General features: G+C 34.0%; 1 protein-coding gene and 1 long non-coding RNA gene across 12 annotated transcripts in view; one reads left to right on the forward strand and one right to left on the reverse strand.

The window, feature by feature from the left end:
• The window catches only part of LOC147839797 (uncharacterized), a 516,604-nt gene that overhangs the window by 33,518 nt on the left and 462,091 nt on the right, over positions 1 to 20,995 (reverse strand). The gene's annotated exons all lie outside the window — the stretch shown is intronic.
• The window catches only part of myo5aa (myosin VAa), a 164,030-nt gene that overhangs the window by 20,594 nt on the left and 122,441 nt on the right, over positions 1 to 20,995 (forward strand). For all 11 annotated transcript variants that reach the window (XR_015515196.1, XR_015515197.1, XR_015515194.1 and 8 more), the window contains exon 2: positions 18,627 to 18,737. Coding sequence is in view for 7 of the 11 variants with exons in the window: in XM_087293353.1 (XP_087149479.1) it covers positions 18,627 to 18,737 (111 nt within the window). In the remaining 4 variants the exon portion in view is untranslated. The remainder of the gene's footprint in view (positions 1 to 18,626; positions 18,738 to 20,995) is intronic.

Below are 20,995 nucleotides of genomic sequence, written 5' to 3' on the forward strand. Positions count from 1 at the left end.
TATATATATATATATATATATATATGTATATATATATATATATATATATATATATATATATATATATATATATATATATAAGTGTGTGTGTGTGTGTGATATTTTACCTTATTTTAAATACACTTATTTAGTGTATAATTATGTTTATGCTATCAGAAAGGATTTTGTGGTAGGCAGCAGATGGACACAAATATAAAGGAATATAAATAAAATAGCGGATGCTGAAATACTTGTCAATTTGAGTTTTAGCAATTCAAGGTAGAAGTATAGAAATATTTAGCCTTTGTCATTGTAATAAAATAACAATGTTAGACTGAAATATACACACATTTTAAGAAAAGTCAGGGTAGTATACAGGTATATGCCAAAATATTCAAATATCAAGTGAAAGTTTATTTATTTCAATAATTTGTTTAAAAAAGTTCACTACACACAACTTTATTCACACGTCTTTTATGTGATTCTCCAGTTTTGCCAGTTAATTTGTAGTTTTGGATGGAAACATAGCTATTTTGACCATTTTTAAAGGTGCAATAGGAGATGATGCACACCACACTGAACTGAGCTAAACTGAACTGAACTTAAACACTAAAAACTGAACTACCCTGATCCAGTTACTATGACCATTTATGTGAATCTGCTTTGACACAATCTACATTGTAAAAGCGCTATACAAATAAAGCTGAACTGAATTGAATGCTAAAATGCTAACATTAGCCTGATAGCACTGAAAGTCAGCATTCCATCCTACAAAGCCACAACTCCTGAAAGCACACTTCCAAAAGAAGGATGTTTGTTGATGCTTGCCTACCATTTTCTTTCTTAATCATGTTAGTGAATTTACAGATGATGAAATTGTTTCTGCAGACAGGATTTGTAGAGGTATGCAATTGTATATTCTGCCTGTCAAAGTAGCACAGCCTAATATAATTGTTTTTGATTGGACAAACTTTTCTTGGTCCTACACCTTGCACAGAATATTAAAGTACATATAAATACATTTGGACCACTTAATTTAATGACTGCTATCAGGATTAGGGCTGCGCCATATTGGAAAAATCTGATATTGCGATATTTTGTTTTGCTGGGATAAGAAGTCAGAATTATTGTTAATATTATTGTCCAATTTCTGTTTAATGAAGAGAAGATTTTTACTAACACATTTATAAAATTAATAGTTTTAATAACTCATTTCTAATAACTGATTTATTTTATCTTTGCCATGATTACAGTAAATAATATTTGACTAGATATTTTTAAGACATTTCTATGCAGCTTAAAGTAACATTTAAAGGCCTAACTAGGTTAATTAGGTTAACTCGGCAGGTTAGTGTAATTAGGCAAGTTATTGTATAACGATGATTTGTTCTGACTATCGAGAAAAAATAATAGCTTAAAGGGGCTAATAATTTTGTCCTTTAAATGGTGTTTACAAAATTAAAAACTGCTTCTAGCTGAAATAAAGGAAATCAGACTTTCTCCAGAAGTAAAAATGTTATACTGTGAAAAATTTCTTGCTCTGTTAAACATAATTTGGGAAACATTTAAAAAAGAAAAAGGGGTCTATTTAAAGGGGGGCTAATAATTCTGACTTCAACTGTATATTATGATATGAATATAATTACACCAGATGATTTGATTAAGCTCTATTAGGAAAGATTACATTAATTTGGATCGACTGAGATGATCAAGTCTTTTTATAGGCAGTGCATCTGCATAAATCCTGATAAATTACAAGCAAAATAAATAAACTGTGTTTTCTGGGGTGGAAATTCAAAATGAAACAAATGAAAGCTTGAAATATTTCACTTTGTGTCGAGTGAACTAATAAAACACATACATTTCACTTTTTGAAACAAGTTATTGAAAAAATGGATTTTCCCTCGATATTCAAATTCAAATTTTTTTAGCACATACCTGTAGTAAGGTATGTGGATTTTATTTCAACCAAGTTATTCAATGACCTAAATTTAATAGCTGATTGTCTTCAGAAACTGTTTAAAAGTCATTTAACCTCCTGATTAGGGCTGAACAATAGATTGTTTGAGCATCAATATTGCAATGTGTGTATCTACAATAGTCACATTGCAGGATTACATTTTTTATCAAAGATAAAAATATTATTAAATACATACATATATATATATATATATATATATATATATATATATATATATATATATATATATATATATATATATATATATATATATTATTTATACAATGCTAACCATGTTATTTTACATTTGATTGTTCAATTTCTGTAGCTGAATACTGTCAAGCCTGGTTTATACTCGACTCATCTGCTAGTTTACTTGAGTGTGCGCATCGAATGTGACGTCATTGCGGAGTTTGCGGAGGTTCGCTTTGGGTGCACCCGGCATGATTTCGGCCAGCGGAGCACATGTTTTTTTTTTTTTTTTTTAAGACTCGAGTAAACAGTGCATGCGGCGCCACGATTGATTTGAGTTGAGTATGGATCACTTTGAAGAGATTTTGTCTGAAACGGGTACGACTGTGCAGACATCTTTATGATCCGTGATCATACAGATAACCAGATGACCAATAATTCTTTGCTAGAAATTGCAAAAGCCATGGAAAAGGAGGAACGTTTTTGTTAAAAAGTTTAGAAAAGTCTGAGGGATAAATTTGTTAAAACCAAAAGAGGCCATGGCAAAAGTGGAGACCCAGGTACACAATTAGAGAAATATGTTTTTCATTTATACGTTTTACACTGATGTATGTGTTACAATTTTGAATTTAAAACAATTTAATATCAAAACTATAATGGAGCTACAAATTATTTCTTTGATAATTGGAAAGGAATATTTGAACACTTCTGTTTACAGTATACTGATAGCCAGATTTTGTAGGCTTTATTGGTGATAATGGTCAGGAATGTTGGACCATTATTGCCTTTTTAGCTTAAGTAGAGGACAGAAACTACCCAGACAGTAATGTGTGAATTGTGGAGCGGGCTATATAAATAAATAAATAAAAAAAATCTGTATTTTTTATTAAGTGTACTTTTTATGCTTTTATTCTTGCCATAATAAAAATATGTATTTGTAGAGCAATCCATGTTCTCTTGTCATTAATTTTTAATAAACTTTAATAGGTAGAACCGTCCGAGATATGAACAAATGCAAGTGATGCATCAAAGTTTGTTTTATATAAAAATCTTGAATGTTTATAAAAATTCTCATAATCATTAAAATAATTTATAAAAACAATAAAGATAATTAGTTTAAAAGCATTGAATGCTATTAATGATATGAAGCAGTTGAAAAAACTTTTTACTTCTCTGTTTATCCGTCTGACTTTATGGTCAGTTTTTTTTTTTTTGACTCCCCCCTCTCATTTTAAAGAATATCAGAACGGCGAACGCGGAAAATATAAAAGCCTCGTCCGTCTCACGAGGTGTGTGTGTGCAGTCAGCGGAGGTGCGCGATGTGGTGCCAGGCGAAATTAAATCCAACTTTGGACTATCCAGAAAACTATATTTATTTTGCTTGTGATTTATTAGGATTTCTGCAGATGTACTGCCTAGTATAAAACTTGATCATCTAAGTTGTTCTAAATTAATGAAATCTTTCCAAACAGAGCTTATTCAAATCATCTGGTGTGATCGCAATGTCAGATTTTTCCAATATGGCGCAGCCCTAATCCTGATAGCAGTCATTAAATTAAGTGGTCCAAATGTATTTATATGTACTTTAATATTCTGTGCAAGGTGTAGGACCAAGAAAAGTTTGGCCAATCAAAACGCTCAGCCCGAACATTAAAATAGGCTGTCCTAATTTGACAGCCAGAATATACAATTCCATACCTCTACATATCCTGTCTGCAGACACAATTTCGTCATCTGTAAATTCACTAACATGATTCAGACAGAAAATGGCAGGTAAAAATCAACAAACATCCTTTATTTCAGTTTAATATTGCATTTCAGTTTAATATTTTAATATTAATGTTGTCTAGTGCGCTTTCAGGAGTTGTGGCTTTGTAGGGTGCAACATAGGCTTTTAGTGCTATCAGGCTAATGTTAGCATTTTAGCATCATCTCCTATTGCAGCTTTAAAAATGGTCAAAATGACTGCCTCTGTAGTTCCAGTGTTATAGTTGCTTTAATTCTGATTATCCAACGATTTTAAAAGAGTCATGAAATAGTAATGTAACCTCTGCAGTGTGTTTAACCGAATCGCTCGGATTCTTTTAGTTCTTTGTGAAAAAGATCAAAAGGATAATTGGTTCATAATTGGATTTTGCTACTTCTCTCATGCGCTAATCAGACCTGAATGGGTCAGAAGAGGTTTCATTTAGCAATGGGGTCTTTAGAAAACATAAATAGTTGAGAAAAAAAATGTGCATGACTGTTTGATGATATATACTGTATATGAGCATGTCAGGCTTTGGGGTTTCTGTGTACTGTTTAAAACTGTATATTGTACTGTATGTTGCTAGATCACTGGTAAAATATTGTGTGAATCTTCATGGCAACGACAAATGAAAAATAGTTATTGGAATTTAGTTATTAAGACTATTATGTTTCAAAAATATCTCCATTAAACAGCACTTGGGAAATCTTTAAAAAGATGAAACATTTCGGCTCTTAACTCTTTTATTTTGAAATTTTTTGAAATTTTCAATTCTTTTTTAAGAATACTCATGTAGTATACGCTCATAGTACGTCAGGTAGCGTTTGTGGTGGCAAGAAAGAAAACGCAGTGATCGACTGACTGCTGAATCCCCTCATAAGCTTAACTGCATTGTCATGAAGGTAGTGTAATGTCAGGAGAGGTGAATGACGTGTTCAGGAAATTGCTCAGCGTGAGATCACAGTTGGGTTTCATTGAAATGCTACAAGTAAATGAGATTGAGATGTTATATCAGGTGAAGATTAGGTTAATGACTGTAAGTCAGAGGTTCAGTTCACCGGGTTGAGATTATCCACTTCTAAACCCTGGTGAAATCTTTTCTCCCAGGTTAACCTTTTTACACTTTTGCACTGAATGCGCTACGCAGGTTCACACATAGTAATATGAATGAAACATTAATGAATGAATCGTTTCTAGTACTTAAACATTACATTTATTGATTGATTTTGGAGGTGACGATACAGTTGCTTAGTGTTTAGCACTGTCACTTCCCAGCTAGAAGATCACTAGTTCGAGTCCTGGCTTGGCCAGTTGGCATTTCTGTGTGGAGTTTGCATGTTTTTCCCTTGTTCATGTGGGTTTCCCCCAGTTGCTCCGGTTTTCCCTACAGTCCAAAGACATGCACTATAGTTAAACTGAATAAACTAATTTGGCCGTAGTGTATGAGTGTGTGAATGAGTGTGTATGGATGCTTCCTTGTACTGGGTTGCAGCTGGAAGGGCATCCGCTGTGTAAAACATATGCTGAATAAGTTTTTGGTTCATTCCGCTGTGGTGACTCCTGATCAATAAAGGGACAAAGCTTAAGGAAAGTGAATGAATGAACTTATTTTAATTTATCTGAAAGAAAAAAAAGCAAGCAAGCAAGCAAGCAGGCAACAGAGTGATGACGTCATGGCCACACTTTTATAGCAACATATCTATATTGTTTATACTAGTCTCTCCTCTATTAATTTCCATTAAAACAAAACAACCTATGGTCTCCTTCCACATGTACTGGTGTTAGCATTAGCCGCTCTTTTATAGCAACATACTTATACTTGTTAATACCTGTCTCTCATCTATGGACTTCCATTATAACAAAACAACCTCTGGTCTCCTCCCTCATGCTCTGGCGTTAGCATTGGAAAAATCTGAGTTGCAATATTTTGTTTTGCTGGGATAAACAGTTGAAGTCAGAATTATTAGCCCCCTGTTTATTTTTCCCCCTAATTTCTGTTTAATAAAGAGAAAAAAAACACATTTCTAAACAATTTTAATAGTTTTAACAGTTAAAACAGTTTTAATAACTAATTTCTAATAACTGATTCATTTTATTTTTGCCATGATGACATTAAATAATATTTGACTAGATACTTTTCAAGACACTTCTAAAGTGACATTTAAAGGATTAACTTATAAAATAAAACAAATAAACTTTCTCCAGAAAAATTATATTATCAGACATACTGTGAAAATTTCCTTGCCCTGTTAAACATAATTTAGGCAATATAAAATAAATAAATAAATAAATAAATAAAGGGGGCGAATAATTCTGACTTCAACTGTATTTATACTTGTTAATATCAGTCTCTCCTCCACCGGCTTCCATTAAAACAAAACTGGTCTCCTTCCTCATGGACTGTCATTAGCATTAGCCATTACACATTTTTGGCTAATGATTTCTGGCTTGTCATCTTTTAGCTTTGTCTTAGGAATGTAATACAAATGCACCAGTCATTGCCTTGGTAACAAAATTGCATTGTTAACCATACCTGTCAACCCTCCCATTTTCCCCAGGATTCTCCCGTATTTTACAGTTCTATCCCGCTAGCATCCCGTAAAGGTATTTTGACGTATTTCTCCCGTATTTTCAATGTTTCTCTGAAGAGTGGCAAGAAAAATTAAAGAGCCGAGCCTCCCTATATGCGACCCACACCACCGACCACCTGGGGCAGCCCCTTGCTCTTAAATGTGAGTCTGTTCTGTGCTTTTGCTTTGTTTAGACTTGAAAGCACTTTGAAATAAATATAAAAACGGCTCGATTCCCCTTCCTTTTCACAATACTGTAGGTGCCGTCACCCCTCCTATGCAATCCTCAAAACATATAATGAAATATAAAGTCATATAATGGTGCTTGACTGTCAGCTGACGCGCTACATAGTGATAAATAGACTCTGTTTCTCAAACGGATTCTGTAGACACGATTTGAAGCGGAAAAGTCTGGGTTTTGGGTGCATGATTAAACAGACATATACACATAATTAATCATAATAGTAACAAATATTTCGATCTTGGCGTTTTTTTTTTTTTTAACACAACTAATTTAGTCCTAAATGAGCACAAAAATTTTTCAAAAAGCTTTCGATTCATTATATTTTTAGCCGTGTGTATTTTTGCCTTTATGCCTTCATTATATTGTTAGATGTGTGCATTTTTAAAGTGACACCTGTTATTTGATGTAATAAACCAAAAAAATCTAAATAAATAAGAGATTCATTCGTTGCTCTTTAATCAGAATATGTAAGTTATACAGTGAAGAAACGGCTAATGAGATTTGATAGTTTGATTCTATTTCTATTATAACAGCTATTAATTTTGATAAGCTGAACTGTTTGATAATGTATTTGCTGCAAATGTATATATTTCGTTTTTCTTTTGTAAATAAAATAAAAAATAAAACTTATTACTGACTATTTAGCTGTTTATTTACAATGAAACATCTCCAAATGAACATATTAAGTAATTTGGGGATTTATTAAAGGAGGGGGGGGGATATCCCCACCCTATTATGGTGGGAATATCTCTTATTTTCATATCCCAATGTTGACAGGCATGTTGTAAACAGTGCTATGGACAATGTTTCGAGTCTCATTTTCAAATAACTCAATGGGCCAGGTTTGGGTGCAAATTTGTGGATCTGCGAAGACCTCTAGGACACGGTATGAATAGCATTTGCAACTTCGTAGTGGTTGTTTCTACAGCAAAGTATGTCTACTTTAGCTGTTAGCAATGATGCTTCTCTAAATCATAACGGTTACTTATCACTATGTCCGTAATTTCATACATTTAAAATACACTTTTTACTCTCAAGGCTTAGCAGTGTGGCTTATAGTGTTTGTATAATGAAACCTTCTGGCTGCATCAGTTCATGGTAAAGGTATGAGTAAAAACATGCCATATGCTTGCGTATGATGTCACATTACAGATGCCCTTTCATTGGCTGCTGGGTCAGGTGCATGTCTGTCTCTGTCTGCTGAATCATGTGCTTGTGTCACATGAGGATTATCTCATGTGTTTTCAGCTGACTTGAAAGCGCACACACTCGGCTGTTTTCACACATCGTGTAATCCTCAATTTTCCGGCATTACAGGCGATCATCAGTGAGCATGAATGTGACCGAGCGAGAAAGATATAAGAGTAGGTTGTGTCTGCAATAGTGACTGTGTGTGTGTGTGTGTGTGTGTGTGTGTGTGTGTGTGTGTGTGATAGAGTCGAGATGCTATTTTTACCCTCTCTCCTCTTGTTCCTGTGTCTCTGTTGCTAGGAGCTCAGTTCTGGGATGGTTTCCTCCAGAGACTCGGGTTAAACATACTCTTACGTCACAGCTTCTGTGGATGGTGGTCTAATTCAGAGCATCTCTCTTTGTTTATGTGCATTTTGCATTATTGTTAATTATTATGTGTACAAACCTTTTTGCTAATATTGTAAAATACTACATACACACACCACCTACTTTATTAAGCAGATCTTGTCAGTACACGGTCAGATCTCAATTCTTAATTTCATTATTTCAAGAAAGATCATTCGTGTAATATTCTTCAAGGTCATATTTGAACAAAATATATATATATATATATATATATATATATATATATATATATATATATATATATATATATATATATATATATATTAGGGGTGTCACGATTTCAATTTTTAGTCGAAATCGATCTAAATTTATGCTCAACTTTGATTATCGAATCAAAATATAGAATCGTCGATGCTGCCACGCCCCCATGTCACGTTAGCTTGGCTTGCCAAGCTGGAAAAAAACATGCTTGTTGAAGTGCTTGTTAAACTGCAGACGCAGGAGACCCGTCGACAGAACTTAAACCCTCTCCTCTTTCAATGTAGTCGCCGGTGTGGAAGCATTTTGGATTTCCAGTTAGTTATGTTGACAACGTTCGTGTTGTCGACAAAAAAAACACAGTTTGCAAGCTCTGCTATGTACGTATTACAGTTGGGATGATAGACGATGGGCACATCGCGATCCACCGCCCCGCATCCGTTGCAAATCTGCTCGCGAAAAATGCACACTCAGGCCCTGTTTACACTAATATGTCTTTGTTTTTAAATGGCATTTTAGAACGACAACGATCCACATCCACAGTGGCGTTTAGCATTTCTGAGCAGCCCTCCTTCCTCACTACCGCTGAAAACTTAATTATTAATTAATTATTCATAATTAATTAATTAATTAATTATTCATAATCGAAAATCGAATCGTGACTTTAGAATCGAAAATGTAATCGAATCGAGGATTTGGAGGATCGTGACACCCTTAATATATATGTATATGTATATATATATATATATATATATATATATATATATATATATATATATATATATATATATATATATATGTGGTATGTAGGTGAATGACTGTGTAAATGCTAAATAAACCGGGACCAAATGTAACATCTTGTTTTGTTTTTGACCAAATGGAACCAAACAACACATGTGAACAATCCCTCAGAAGCTGTTTATTTTCTCTCTGTATTTCCGATGTGTCAACATCTCTGCAGAACGATTTTGTTAATTAGAGCACTGGCAAACATGGAAATGAAGGAATAATTACAAGAGGCAGATGGAGAGGAATAGAGATCACTGTACAGATAAAAATAGACTTTGATGGTTTGTTCAAACTGATTGGATAAACCAATCCTGAAACTCCTCTGCTCGTTCACACCTGCCGCCATCACCCACAAAGGCACACCATCACTCGAGTTTCACCCGCTTTACTGATTTATTGTGATCATTTATTATGAGAGCTGATCTTAAATGTTTACTCAAGATCTCACTTCAATATTCATATGTACATTGACATCTAATTTTGTCTGACAAAATGTCAGAGTGACTTTTTTCATACTTAATCAATGGGCTTCATTTGTGAAGCAATGTCAATATAGGTGTGAATTGTGTTTGGTAGTAAAATAGATCTTGCCAAAAACTTTACTCCAGATTCACAAATGCTTCATAAATCTCAGGTTTGATAGTTTAATAACATGTATGTTCACAAATTCCAATAATTTACCACAATTAGTATAATTTTAGCCTATACATTTCAGCTACATCCATTTTGTCCACAGAAATAAAGTGCAATGCAGTATGGGCTTTTTTTCAGGGTTTAACTTAGGGCTGGACAATAGTTAGATATCAATATATATTGCGATATAATTTTTTTCAATAACGGTGATATGAGTATTAAACTCATTTCCGTTATTTCGATATAAATTTGCATATATATATATATATATATATATATATATATATATATATATATATATATATATATATATATATATATATATATATATATATAAGATCTTATACAGTGTATCATTTGTCACTGATTGACGGTCAGTGCTCAGCCGTCAAAAGAGCGTGATGTACGTCATCATGCAAGTGACATCTCACACACGCTGCCAGCACAGCACAGCAGTTGGTTAGCTCCATCGCAGAAAGTTTGCCCTGAAGTGTGCAATGAATACAGATATAAATGAACAAGCTTCCACGAGTAAGAATGCTGATGAATTCGTTTATGACAGGGGAAAGACCAATGCAGTACTTGAGTGGTTCAGCTTTTTAAGTTTTGATAAACGTATAGTTTTGGTGCTCTGGAAAATGTGCGGGTGAGTGCCGACTAGCAGCTGGAACACATGAAATCTGTTCCACCCAATAGAACATACTGAGAGTCTGAAGATGAGGCATCATAAACGTTTAAGCCAACCTGTCCACCTTCCATCCACCTTCCTGACACCAAAATTAGCGGAGTCAGAAGAAAAGGCTATGAAGCAAACAGATGGTTAAAGGCGCCATTTAGGATTTAAATCAAACTTCGCTTAACACGTGCATATACACCTATAAATTCCTTGCATATAAACCTATACTAGATTGAATGTTCAAAACAAATTGCGCATATACATATAAACTTGTATATATAATATATAAACATATATATATATATATATAAACATATATATAAACTTGTATGCATAATGCATACATCCACATACACTTGCACATAGCTCGATCCTCAAATAAACTGTCAAATTAACACACACACAAACTCGCTACATGTTGGCATATAGCACTAGCACAAATTCACAGCCATATTTATCAGGAATCGGGTTATTGCAAAGCTGATGAAATAGAAAGTGATTAATAGAGGTATTCAATCTGTTAAATAATGAAAAATGTGTTATATAAAACAATAAAAAATATAAATAGACTATAAAATATATAATAAATATTTTATGTTATACATTTTCATTTAATTAGGTAATTACACACAAATATAAATAGTCAGATTCAACCCTTAAAGGACCTACAAGATGAAAAGCGACCAGAAATATATTCAAACAACTATTTTCTATTGCAAATAATAATGTAGCCTATACTCTTTGATTTTTCTATTATTATAATTATATTTTTTCGATGTTTTTATGATATGGATGTTGTAATTGTACATTTTTTGTATTTTTTGTATTGTTAAATATTCAATAATATACAAAAAAAAAAAAAAAACGCTGATAAAAGTTTGTTCACGTTGGTCAAGCTAACCTCAATGAACTATGTATATATTATTTATATATTAATAATAATAATTAATAATAATTTATATATTAATAATAATTAATAAGCTGAGTCTGAGAGTTATTTGACGGTTTAATTCACATTTCTTGTTTGTAAAGGCGAGTTCAAATAAAAAGTGACCATTATTTTTTGGATTTTCTTTATAAAAAAAAAAACAAAGTTATACTTTGCATAGTCAGTTTGCTGAGATTTGTAGGTACAGACAACTATTGTGTGCGTTATTGGCAGTTTTTTTCCTGTGTTTTTGATATTGTCCATATTGATATCGGAATTTTATTGTATCGACCGAAATTAAGAAGTATATCGTGACATTAATTTTTGCTATATCGTCCAGCCCTAGTTTAAGACCAGTTTATGCCAAAAATGCTTAGTAGAGGTGAGCATGGTTGAGAGTAACATTTTTTATAAATAGCACATTTTGAAAGAGAATGAAACATGATTTTACTGTGGTTACTACTGTAACTCACAAGAGTGGTCCATGAAAACCATGTCTTATTTTATATCAATGTAGAACAACTCCAATATAACGTCACTTTAAACAAAAGTTGCACATTGTTACTTTTGACCTCATCAGCAGGGATGAAAGTAACGCATGGGTGGGTCAAACATAACTCAACGATATTTGCTAGATTTACTGGCTTAATCTTGTTTATTTAAAATGCATCTATGACCTTGTTAATGTTAACTGCAAACAAATTTTGTCCTTAATTTTTGGTTTAAATATTAAATGGCATTTTCATTTTTTTTTTTTTCAATCAAATGTTTCAAATGTTTCACCCTATAGATAGGGTGAGGAGCTCTGTCACCCTGGAAGAGCTCTGATTAGAGCTGCTGCTCCTCTAAATCGAGAGAAGTCAGCTGAGGTGGCTCGGCATCTGTTTTGGATACCTCCTTGATGCCTACCTAGGGAGGCATGTCCCACAGGGAGGAGGCCCCGGTGAAGACACAGGACACGCTGGAGGCACTATGTCTCTTGGCTGGCCAGGGAATGCCTAGGGATCCCCCCGGAAAAGCTGGAGGAAGTTAATAAAATAATAATACAATTATTATTTATATAATTAATAAAAACATACCAAACACACATGTAACATATTATATATTATGATGCCATACGCTTATTTCACGAAGCCACCATTTTAAAGTACCAAAGCGAGGCTGCGGTGGGAAGAAACCCGGAAGTATAGTACCAGCACTGTAAACATTGCAGTAACATACTGTGGACTACAAACCTCTAGCTGTTGCAGAGATTTCAAAATGCAGAAATAGTGTAAACATCACTTAGTAAAAAATCATTTAGTAAGTTTAATTTAAACAATTAAAAGCAGATTAGGCATCACAATGTCTTTACGAGTAATACGCTTTAGCTTTAGCTTTAGCTTCTATAGGCTTCAGTTCATATCACCAGGAAAGCACTGTGCCAATGCTTTCCTGCTTCAGCCTACCTGTAACCCAGTGAGCCATAGAACAATGCAGCCCTCTGTAACACACCCTCGTGTTGTCTGCAATAGTGTTGGCCTAATTCTACAGTTTTAAAAATGTCCCCGCTAACATTCAAGTGCCACTAAGCGCATTCATAAACATCGCTGATTTGCCATGGTATTCACCAGTGCTCATCAGTTTACCGCTCTTCACTCAGTGCAAACACAGACACACATACAATGGAATGCGAAGCAGCTTCGAAGATCAGTCAAGTTATCAAGCGGATCGCTCATCTGTGTTTGTACTCAATAAACAGCAGTGGGTGAACTGATGACCTTCTCGGCCAATCACAGTCATTTCTGTTGGGCACGTGAACACTATGGCAAATCAGCGCTGTTTAAGAACGCTATCAACAGTGCCCTAAATGTGTGTTTGAGAAAGAAAATGTTAGCTAACTATTGCCATTTTACTTAAATTAGCTGAAAATGAGTTCTGATATCCCTTTTTATTTTCACCATTCATTCAGAACAGACTTTCGGGTCACTCGGAAGGCGGTAAAATTATTATAAATGTGTGTCACTTTCTCTTCGCTGATAAGATATACAGCCAGGTACACAACATTCCTATTTAACTCCAAGCAATACTTCCGGGTTTCTATTCACGACAGCCTCATTTTCACTTTTAAAAATGGCTGCCGCATGAAATCAGTCTATTGAAAACACATTCACTGTTATCAGTTTTCTTCAAGAAGTTTTACGCTACATTTGTACATATATGTGAAAAAGCCAGGTGTATTTTTTTCATACCAACTAACATTTGAGAAATACAAAAGCTTTCATGAATCCTACATTTACATCAGAAAAATTTTGCGTATGTTAACAAAAGTCAAAACTTAATTCTTTTTTTTTGCTTTACATTTTGAGTCATTTTAATGAACTAAAATCTTTACAGTTTATGTGTGAATACAGCTAAACTAAACTCCTTCAGGTTATTACTTTTAATATTAAACAAGATCTTTAAATGCTAACCTATTAACTATATTTATTTAAAAAAAATTGTTTTGATGCTTAATTTTGGTTTTATATATCACAATTCAAGTGGCAGGTGAATTTATCAACTTTTAATTTTTACTACTAGATTTATTACTTAATAAAGATGGCTGGTCATCAGAAAGCTTTCTGTAAGGTTCCCTACAGCTTACTGAAATGTATCATGTCTCATGTAATCACTTAATCAGTTTCAGCCATGGAAATATGCCATGGATTGTAAACCGTTTGTCACATAATATTATATTGAGAAGCATTTAGTGTGAATAACCTGTTAGTTAATAAGAAAAAAAAAACTATTAAAAAGAACATCTTGCTAAATATAATTTATTGTTCTGTAGCTTATTTTTATGTATGTCTGAAACAATCTTTCATTAAAAGATAAAAAGGTAAAGTAGAAAAATAATTAAAAGTACATATTAGCCATTCATATATTTATACTATACCATTCTGTTCACATTTTCCACTGGAACTGATTAGCAAGATCGCTGCAATCCTCTGTAGACATGCTTTGGGGTTCAAGTAAGATTTTGACACACATTTGTAATGACTTTTGTGTTGTGGGACAAGTTACTAAAATAATAAAATAACTCAAATACAGTATCTTACAATATCTACAGTGTTGCACAATAAAAAAACACCAATATAAATATTTAACAATATATAATATTTAATATTATTTTGTAACATATTGTGATTTCTTTTATTTAAGCTTTAAAATTTCATTATGGGACAACTTTTGATTTTGAGAAGTTAAATAAAGTGACTTTATTTGACATTTATAAAACAATATATCATCTGGGTTGTATTTAAATGATGTCAGTACATTTTGTTTTTTTTACAGTTGTAATATTTCTTATGCAATATTTAATATATTAATAATATTATGCAATATAAAATATTAATACAATATAAAATTATGGTCACATAATTTGTGACCATTATAATTGTCCATTTAGTGAGATAATATAAATAAAGTTTATTAATATAAAAAAATAGGTCTAATGCAACATATCAGTCTAATATATTAGGCCTTGCAGTATGCATTCACCAGCTGCTGTCTTAATAGTGCTATTAGGATTATACAAATAATGAATATCACACGAGTATCAGTGCGTTATGACTATAAATCGCCACTGGTGGGAGACGTGCGTTGGCTGAAGGCCGAGTGCCTTAGTGTCCCACCAGTAACAATATACAGCCGATAACGAAATACACAACAGATTGAAGGCATAATCGTCTATATAAAAGAGATAATCAAACATGGAGAGTCTCAAAAAAACGTTTTGTAAGAGGAACGACTTTCTTCCGCCATTCATACACATCTACATCTGACGCCAGAACAGCAGAAATGCTAACTCACACACATCACTTTAGAACTATAGTATTTGAACAATTCTATAGCTTAATATCCAAAGTGATGACAAAACAGGTTATTGTTCTCACATTTTAAGATTGCAAGGCTGAACGGCATGAAATTTATTTTTCTGTTGCAATCAGGATTTCACAATAATTAACCCCGAAAAGCCACAGCAAAGCAAACACTACCAGATTACTATGGTATAAATGCAGCACTACAAAATAATAATAATAATAATAAAAAAAAAAACAGTTCTGTTATAATTTGTTTAGCTGCAGTTGGAAATTATGCTTAACAAAATGCTGATTTTCTCCCCTAAAGACTTAATATGCAGTCTCTGTTGCCATCTTGTGGTGGAACAACAACCTTCCTTGCTCTGCTCAGTATGGCACTATCCTTATAAATAAACTGCATAGCTGCAATCTAAACAACTACATTCTCGCCTAAAAAAGCTTCAAAAGTATGTTATGTTGTTCAACAGCTGCAATATTTGTCAAACTGTAGATCTCTGCTTGCCACTTGTGTGGGTGTAGTAGTTAAGAAGGGTTAAGAGTGTACAAATGTTGATATTACTTTAACAGCTCACGGCTATCAGCCAATCAGATTCAAGAACCAGACAGAACTGTTGTATAATTAATCAAAAAAGATGGCATTCATGTGTGTTCATTTCATCTAAATAACTTCCTCGACAGTTTTTGTGCTAAACTGTAAAAAAAAAAAAAAAAGACAAATTGTCAAGACAACACATTTCTATGTTGAATTAACCTATTTTAATAAGTTAATCAGATTTTAAAATTTAAAAAAATATATTTTTTATTTATTTATTATTTTTTAATCAATAATTATTTTTACAGTGTATTTTATTATATTCAATATACACATATATATATATATATATATATATATATATATATATATATATATATATATATATATATATATATATATATATATATATTACTCCACATTGTTTAAAATGCTTGAGCAGTGTCCTGTGGTACAGGGCTGTATGTGCGTGAGCATCATACACAAACGTCTTATGATGATGGAAATTTGGACTACATCCCACCTGGCCCGTATGACTGAGTAAGTGATGTAATCACTGCTGGCACGTTCAGGCCTTTTCAGAAACACTAAATATGCACAGAATGAAAAACGGGAGTCTAAAACCATGAATTGACAGAATCATTTAGATTATTGTATCTTTAGCTGTCTATAGTTTTCATTCCTCAGCTGAACTATCATAAGTTGTTTGTTTTAGTTTCTGTCTTCACATTTGTAAGGTTCAGTCATTCATGTCTAATCAGGATTATTGGTTGGTTCTGGTTGTTCTCTTTGATGAACTGTGCTGTTTGTCTTCTGCTGTCCTGACTGTGTTCATACTGTCTCCACTGTTACCGATTCAGTTATTATTAGTGATGAGGCAGGTCAGACAGAATAGCAAAGCTGATTCAAATTATCACCGCTGTTGTAGTTTATTAGAGAAAATGAAAAATAATATTTAGAATAACATTCACAAAACATTTATTTTAGATATGAAATATGTATGTTTGGTGGAGATGATTTGTAAGAATCAATCGAGAAAGCGATTTTGAGATTTTCAAAGTATTTTCTCATATTCTCTTGAATTGATTTCTGAGAATTAGGTTTTAACAGCAGGTGGCGCTCTAAGCTAGTTTTTAACCATACACTCAAACGCTCACGTGGAAGTGTGCTTGTGTGTTTGTGAGTCTTGTAAGTAAAAAAACACTCATTAAAATGATTTAGATTTTTTAGTTTTAACATTTTTTAAATGTTTTTACCTAAATTTGTAAAAACAATGAAGTTAAATTAATCCATTTGTGTTGGGACAACATGAATAAATATCGCGGAACCTGGCATTTTTTGCAACTAGATCGCAATGATTGCATTTACACAACAGTTTGATGGCATAATCGTTTATAAAAAAGAGAAAATCAAACACAGAGAGTCAAATAAACCCTTTTGTTAGAGGAGCTACTTTCTTCCGCCATTTATACACATCTGCGGAATATCAACGAAAGTGCAGATTCAAATGCAGGGTTTATTATGCAGAGAATGGTCAGACAAGCAACAGCCAACACAGGAGGAAACAGCAGTTTATGGGCAGTGTTTGCATGCTGTATAACTAGTCAAACTAATCAGTCTTTGAGCAGCTTCAGCTTTGAGTGTAATCAAATGTGATCAGGAACCCGTTTGTGTGTGTGGTGCATGACTGAAACTTGTAGTTCTTGAAATGGCGGATTTGTAGTTCATTAGCGATCTGTGTTTATACCAGCTATCTGCCCAGGCTAAATCGTTGGTGACCATAACACATATATGTTATATTGTGTTTAAATTAATACATGATTTGACCTTTACCAGATAAGGCATGCTCACCTACTATGAACATTTCTCTGTTTATTATCAATGTATTATTATATTGTTATCATTGAATTATTTTTTGTAGAATAATTTTAACAAATTTACTTTTAAAAAGTAAATCTTCCTCAGCCATGAGTGTGTTCTTAGTATAGTATGGATTTTTCAGCAAGTCAGATTCTAAATTTTGATTACATTTTGTAGACTGTTACCATTTTCTCCTAATTATTATATTCTATATAAGCTTAGGTGTATAACTCCTTTCATTTCCATTATTCCTTAAAGTAGACCTATTATGCCTCTTTTTACAAGATGTAAAATAAGTCTCTGATGTCCCTAGAAGGTGTATGTGAAGTTTTTTTTCTCAAAATATCACACTCATAACTCTTTGAAACTGCCCCTTTTAGGCTTTGTAGTTTTGGTGACTGTCACTTTAAATTCAAATGAATTTTGGTTATTTTTAAAGGGGCGGAGCTGCAAGTGCCTATATGTCAGCATAGTGGCAGATTCAGAAGAGGATTAACTATTTTCTTTTTGTGAAAAACTAAACTCTAACGATGGATGGCTGCTTCTCACTCAGGGCTGTCATGCTCATGCTAATGCACCTCATGCTAACGAAGGAGAGCTCATCACTAATGGGTGGTGCTTTCCCCCTCTAATGACATGTACAAAGGGAGAATGTCAAGCAAAGTGTTTCTGCAGACTGTTTTTGACAAGTGTGATTGATTAGTTCATACATACTATACTATATTTTATCTGCACACAATGCTGCCACACAACTGTGATTAAACCGCTTATGAAAGTGATTTTTGCATAATAGCTTTAAATCAGTGGGTTAAAATAAGTAAATAAACCGTAAGATTGAATGAACATTGCATAATTACTGTTATTTCTGTGTGTACAGTATGCACGGGTCTGGATCCCGGATGACGAGGAGGTTTGGAGATCAGCAGAGCTCACTAAAGACTACAGACAAGGAGACGGAGTACTGCAACTACAGCTGGAGGATGGAAAGGTCAGCGTAATGGCTGTTTATAAGCCTCATTTCATTAACATTACTTACAGCGCAATGGATCTACTGGTACATTAATTGTAATTGATCCTTCAACCTTTTAGTGTTAGCAGCTTATCAGTAACTATTAGCCTAATCGTGCTAATGTCAATAATACTGTGCTGAGTATTCTATAATATTGAGTTTGTAAAAGCTAAAGAGAATTGCTTCTAGAATGCATTAATAGACTCGTATATATCAGGCTTCGCAGAATTGCACATGATATTGAAACAAAAAACCCCATAAAACATTCTTTTTGTTAATAGGACGAGAATGAGGGTTCCCATTTTGATGTCTGCATTTAATTACAATAACAAATGTGATTTTTATATGTACATATAAAGGATATTAAATAAATGCAATTTAAAGCTTCTTTTTGAAGATGTAAAATAAGCCCCAATCCCTATTCTACTTCTTAGCCCTTCCCTCTCCCCCTACCCCTCGTTTTGCGCATTCACTTGAAGGGGTAGGGGTGTTCCAATTCTCTTTAGAGTGAAGGCATAGGACTAAGGGTAAGGGCTCTATACCCCTTAGAACGGATTACCCGCGAATACCCTGTCAGAAAAGTCTAGTGTCTGGGAATGAGCTTTTCACAGTGTCTGCTATAATGTTAATGTTCTTTTCGTGTGTTGATATAGATGAGTATGGCCACTGAGTTAAATGCGCAGTATAGTTACAATCTTATTGCTACATTATATCGTTATGATAACATGATATCATTGCCTTCGGTGATTTCCTGAAGATAAATACCCCAAAACAACACAACTGGAATAACTACAGCAGTCGCAATCGTCAATCTCATATCAAGCAAGGGATCGATGACGTATGATGACGTGTGCAGGTGCTGTAGTGGTGTCCCATTTCTTAGGGGTAAATTTTGAGGCCCTTCCCCTTTACGCTCTGTTTCAAGGGCCAAAAGGAAGGTATACAAAAGTAGAATTGGGATTATGCCTAAGTCTCTGATATCCTTAGAGTGTGTATGTGAAGTTTCAGTTAAAAATGCCACAATGATAATGTTTTATAATTCTCTAAAACTGTCCATTTTAGGCTTTGATCCTAATTGTGCCATTTTGGTGACTGTCACTTTAAATTCAAACAGAGTGGAGGAACTAAGATGTCATCTTTTAGGCTAATCGACTGCTAGCATAAAATTGGTTCCCTCGAAAAAATTCTTATATGATTTTCCCACAGACTTTTCGAAGATTTCAAATAATAAGCTCTGTGTTCAAACACTGTTCATTACACTTACACGTTTTGTCCAGCCGGATAATCCTTACAAGAAAATACAACTTTGAGCACTTTTGGATCTTAAATTTAAAAGCAAGATTTGAAAAGCTAACATTAGGCTATAAACGGGCCACAGTGACTTCAGAGTGCTTGCCTGTGACGTCAGTACTACCCTGCTACTGACAACTTTTCAAGCTTATTTTTAGAAATATAGTCCATGACAAAGATTTAGGCCCCTATTATACACCCGGTGCAATGCGGGGCAAGGCACAACGCAATTGTTGTTTGCTAGTTTCAGCTTGGTACAAGAGTCGTTTTGACGTTTTGCACCATGCTCTTTGCACCAGGGCAGAGCTAAAAACACCTAGAAACACATATCAGCTTGAACAAAGTGTCAGATTCAAAAGCAAGACTCACCTCCTGTGCTAATGAGGGAGAGATTGTCACTATATACAGATATACACTGTTTTTAATATCCCTGACAAGATTTATTTATATATAAACTGTTGGATTAAATGTTGGATTATATATATATATATATTGTAGCGAGGCAGAGGGAAAACAGCGGCACAACAGGATGAGTTTACAGACAAGTCCCCGGAGGGTGCTTTATTTACAACGTGAATGTGATGTACAAGGTGCTCTTCTTTAGGGTGAGGTGCTCTGGTGCTCCGGGAAGTAGGTGAAGGACAGTGAGTAGTCGGGTGAAGGATCGTCACGAGCTGGAGTCCGCTAAGGAGAGACAGAGAGACAAGCATTAGCACAGGGAGTCATAGAATGAATGAAGCTCATCTTCTCCTGGCGTAGGTTGGGCTTATATGTCTCTCGGCTTGATGCGCTCCAGCTGTGATCGATCCTGACTTGATGATGGTCCAGCTGGGTGAAATTAGCGACCAGGGCGACGTGGCAAATAATCGCTCGCTACATTCCCCCCCCCCTTAGCGTCGTCCTGGTCCTGGGTGTTCTGCGGAGGAAAGGTAGAGTATTTAGAGGGG

Source organism: Danio rerio, chromosome 18 (genome assembly GCF_052040795.2).
Source record: "Danio rerio strain M-AB ecotype USA chromosome 18, GRCz13ab, whole genome shotgun sequence".
NCBI lineage: Eukaryota > Metazoa > Chordata > Actinopteri > Cypriniformes > Danionidae > Danio > Danio rerio.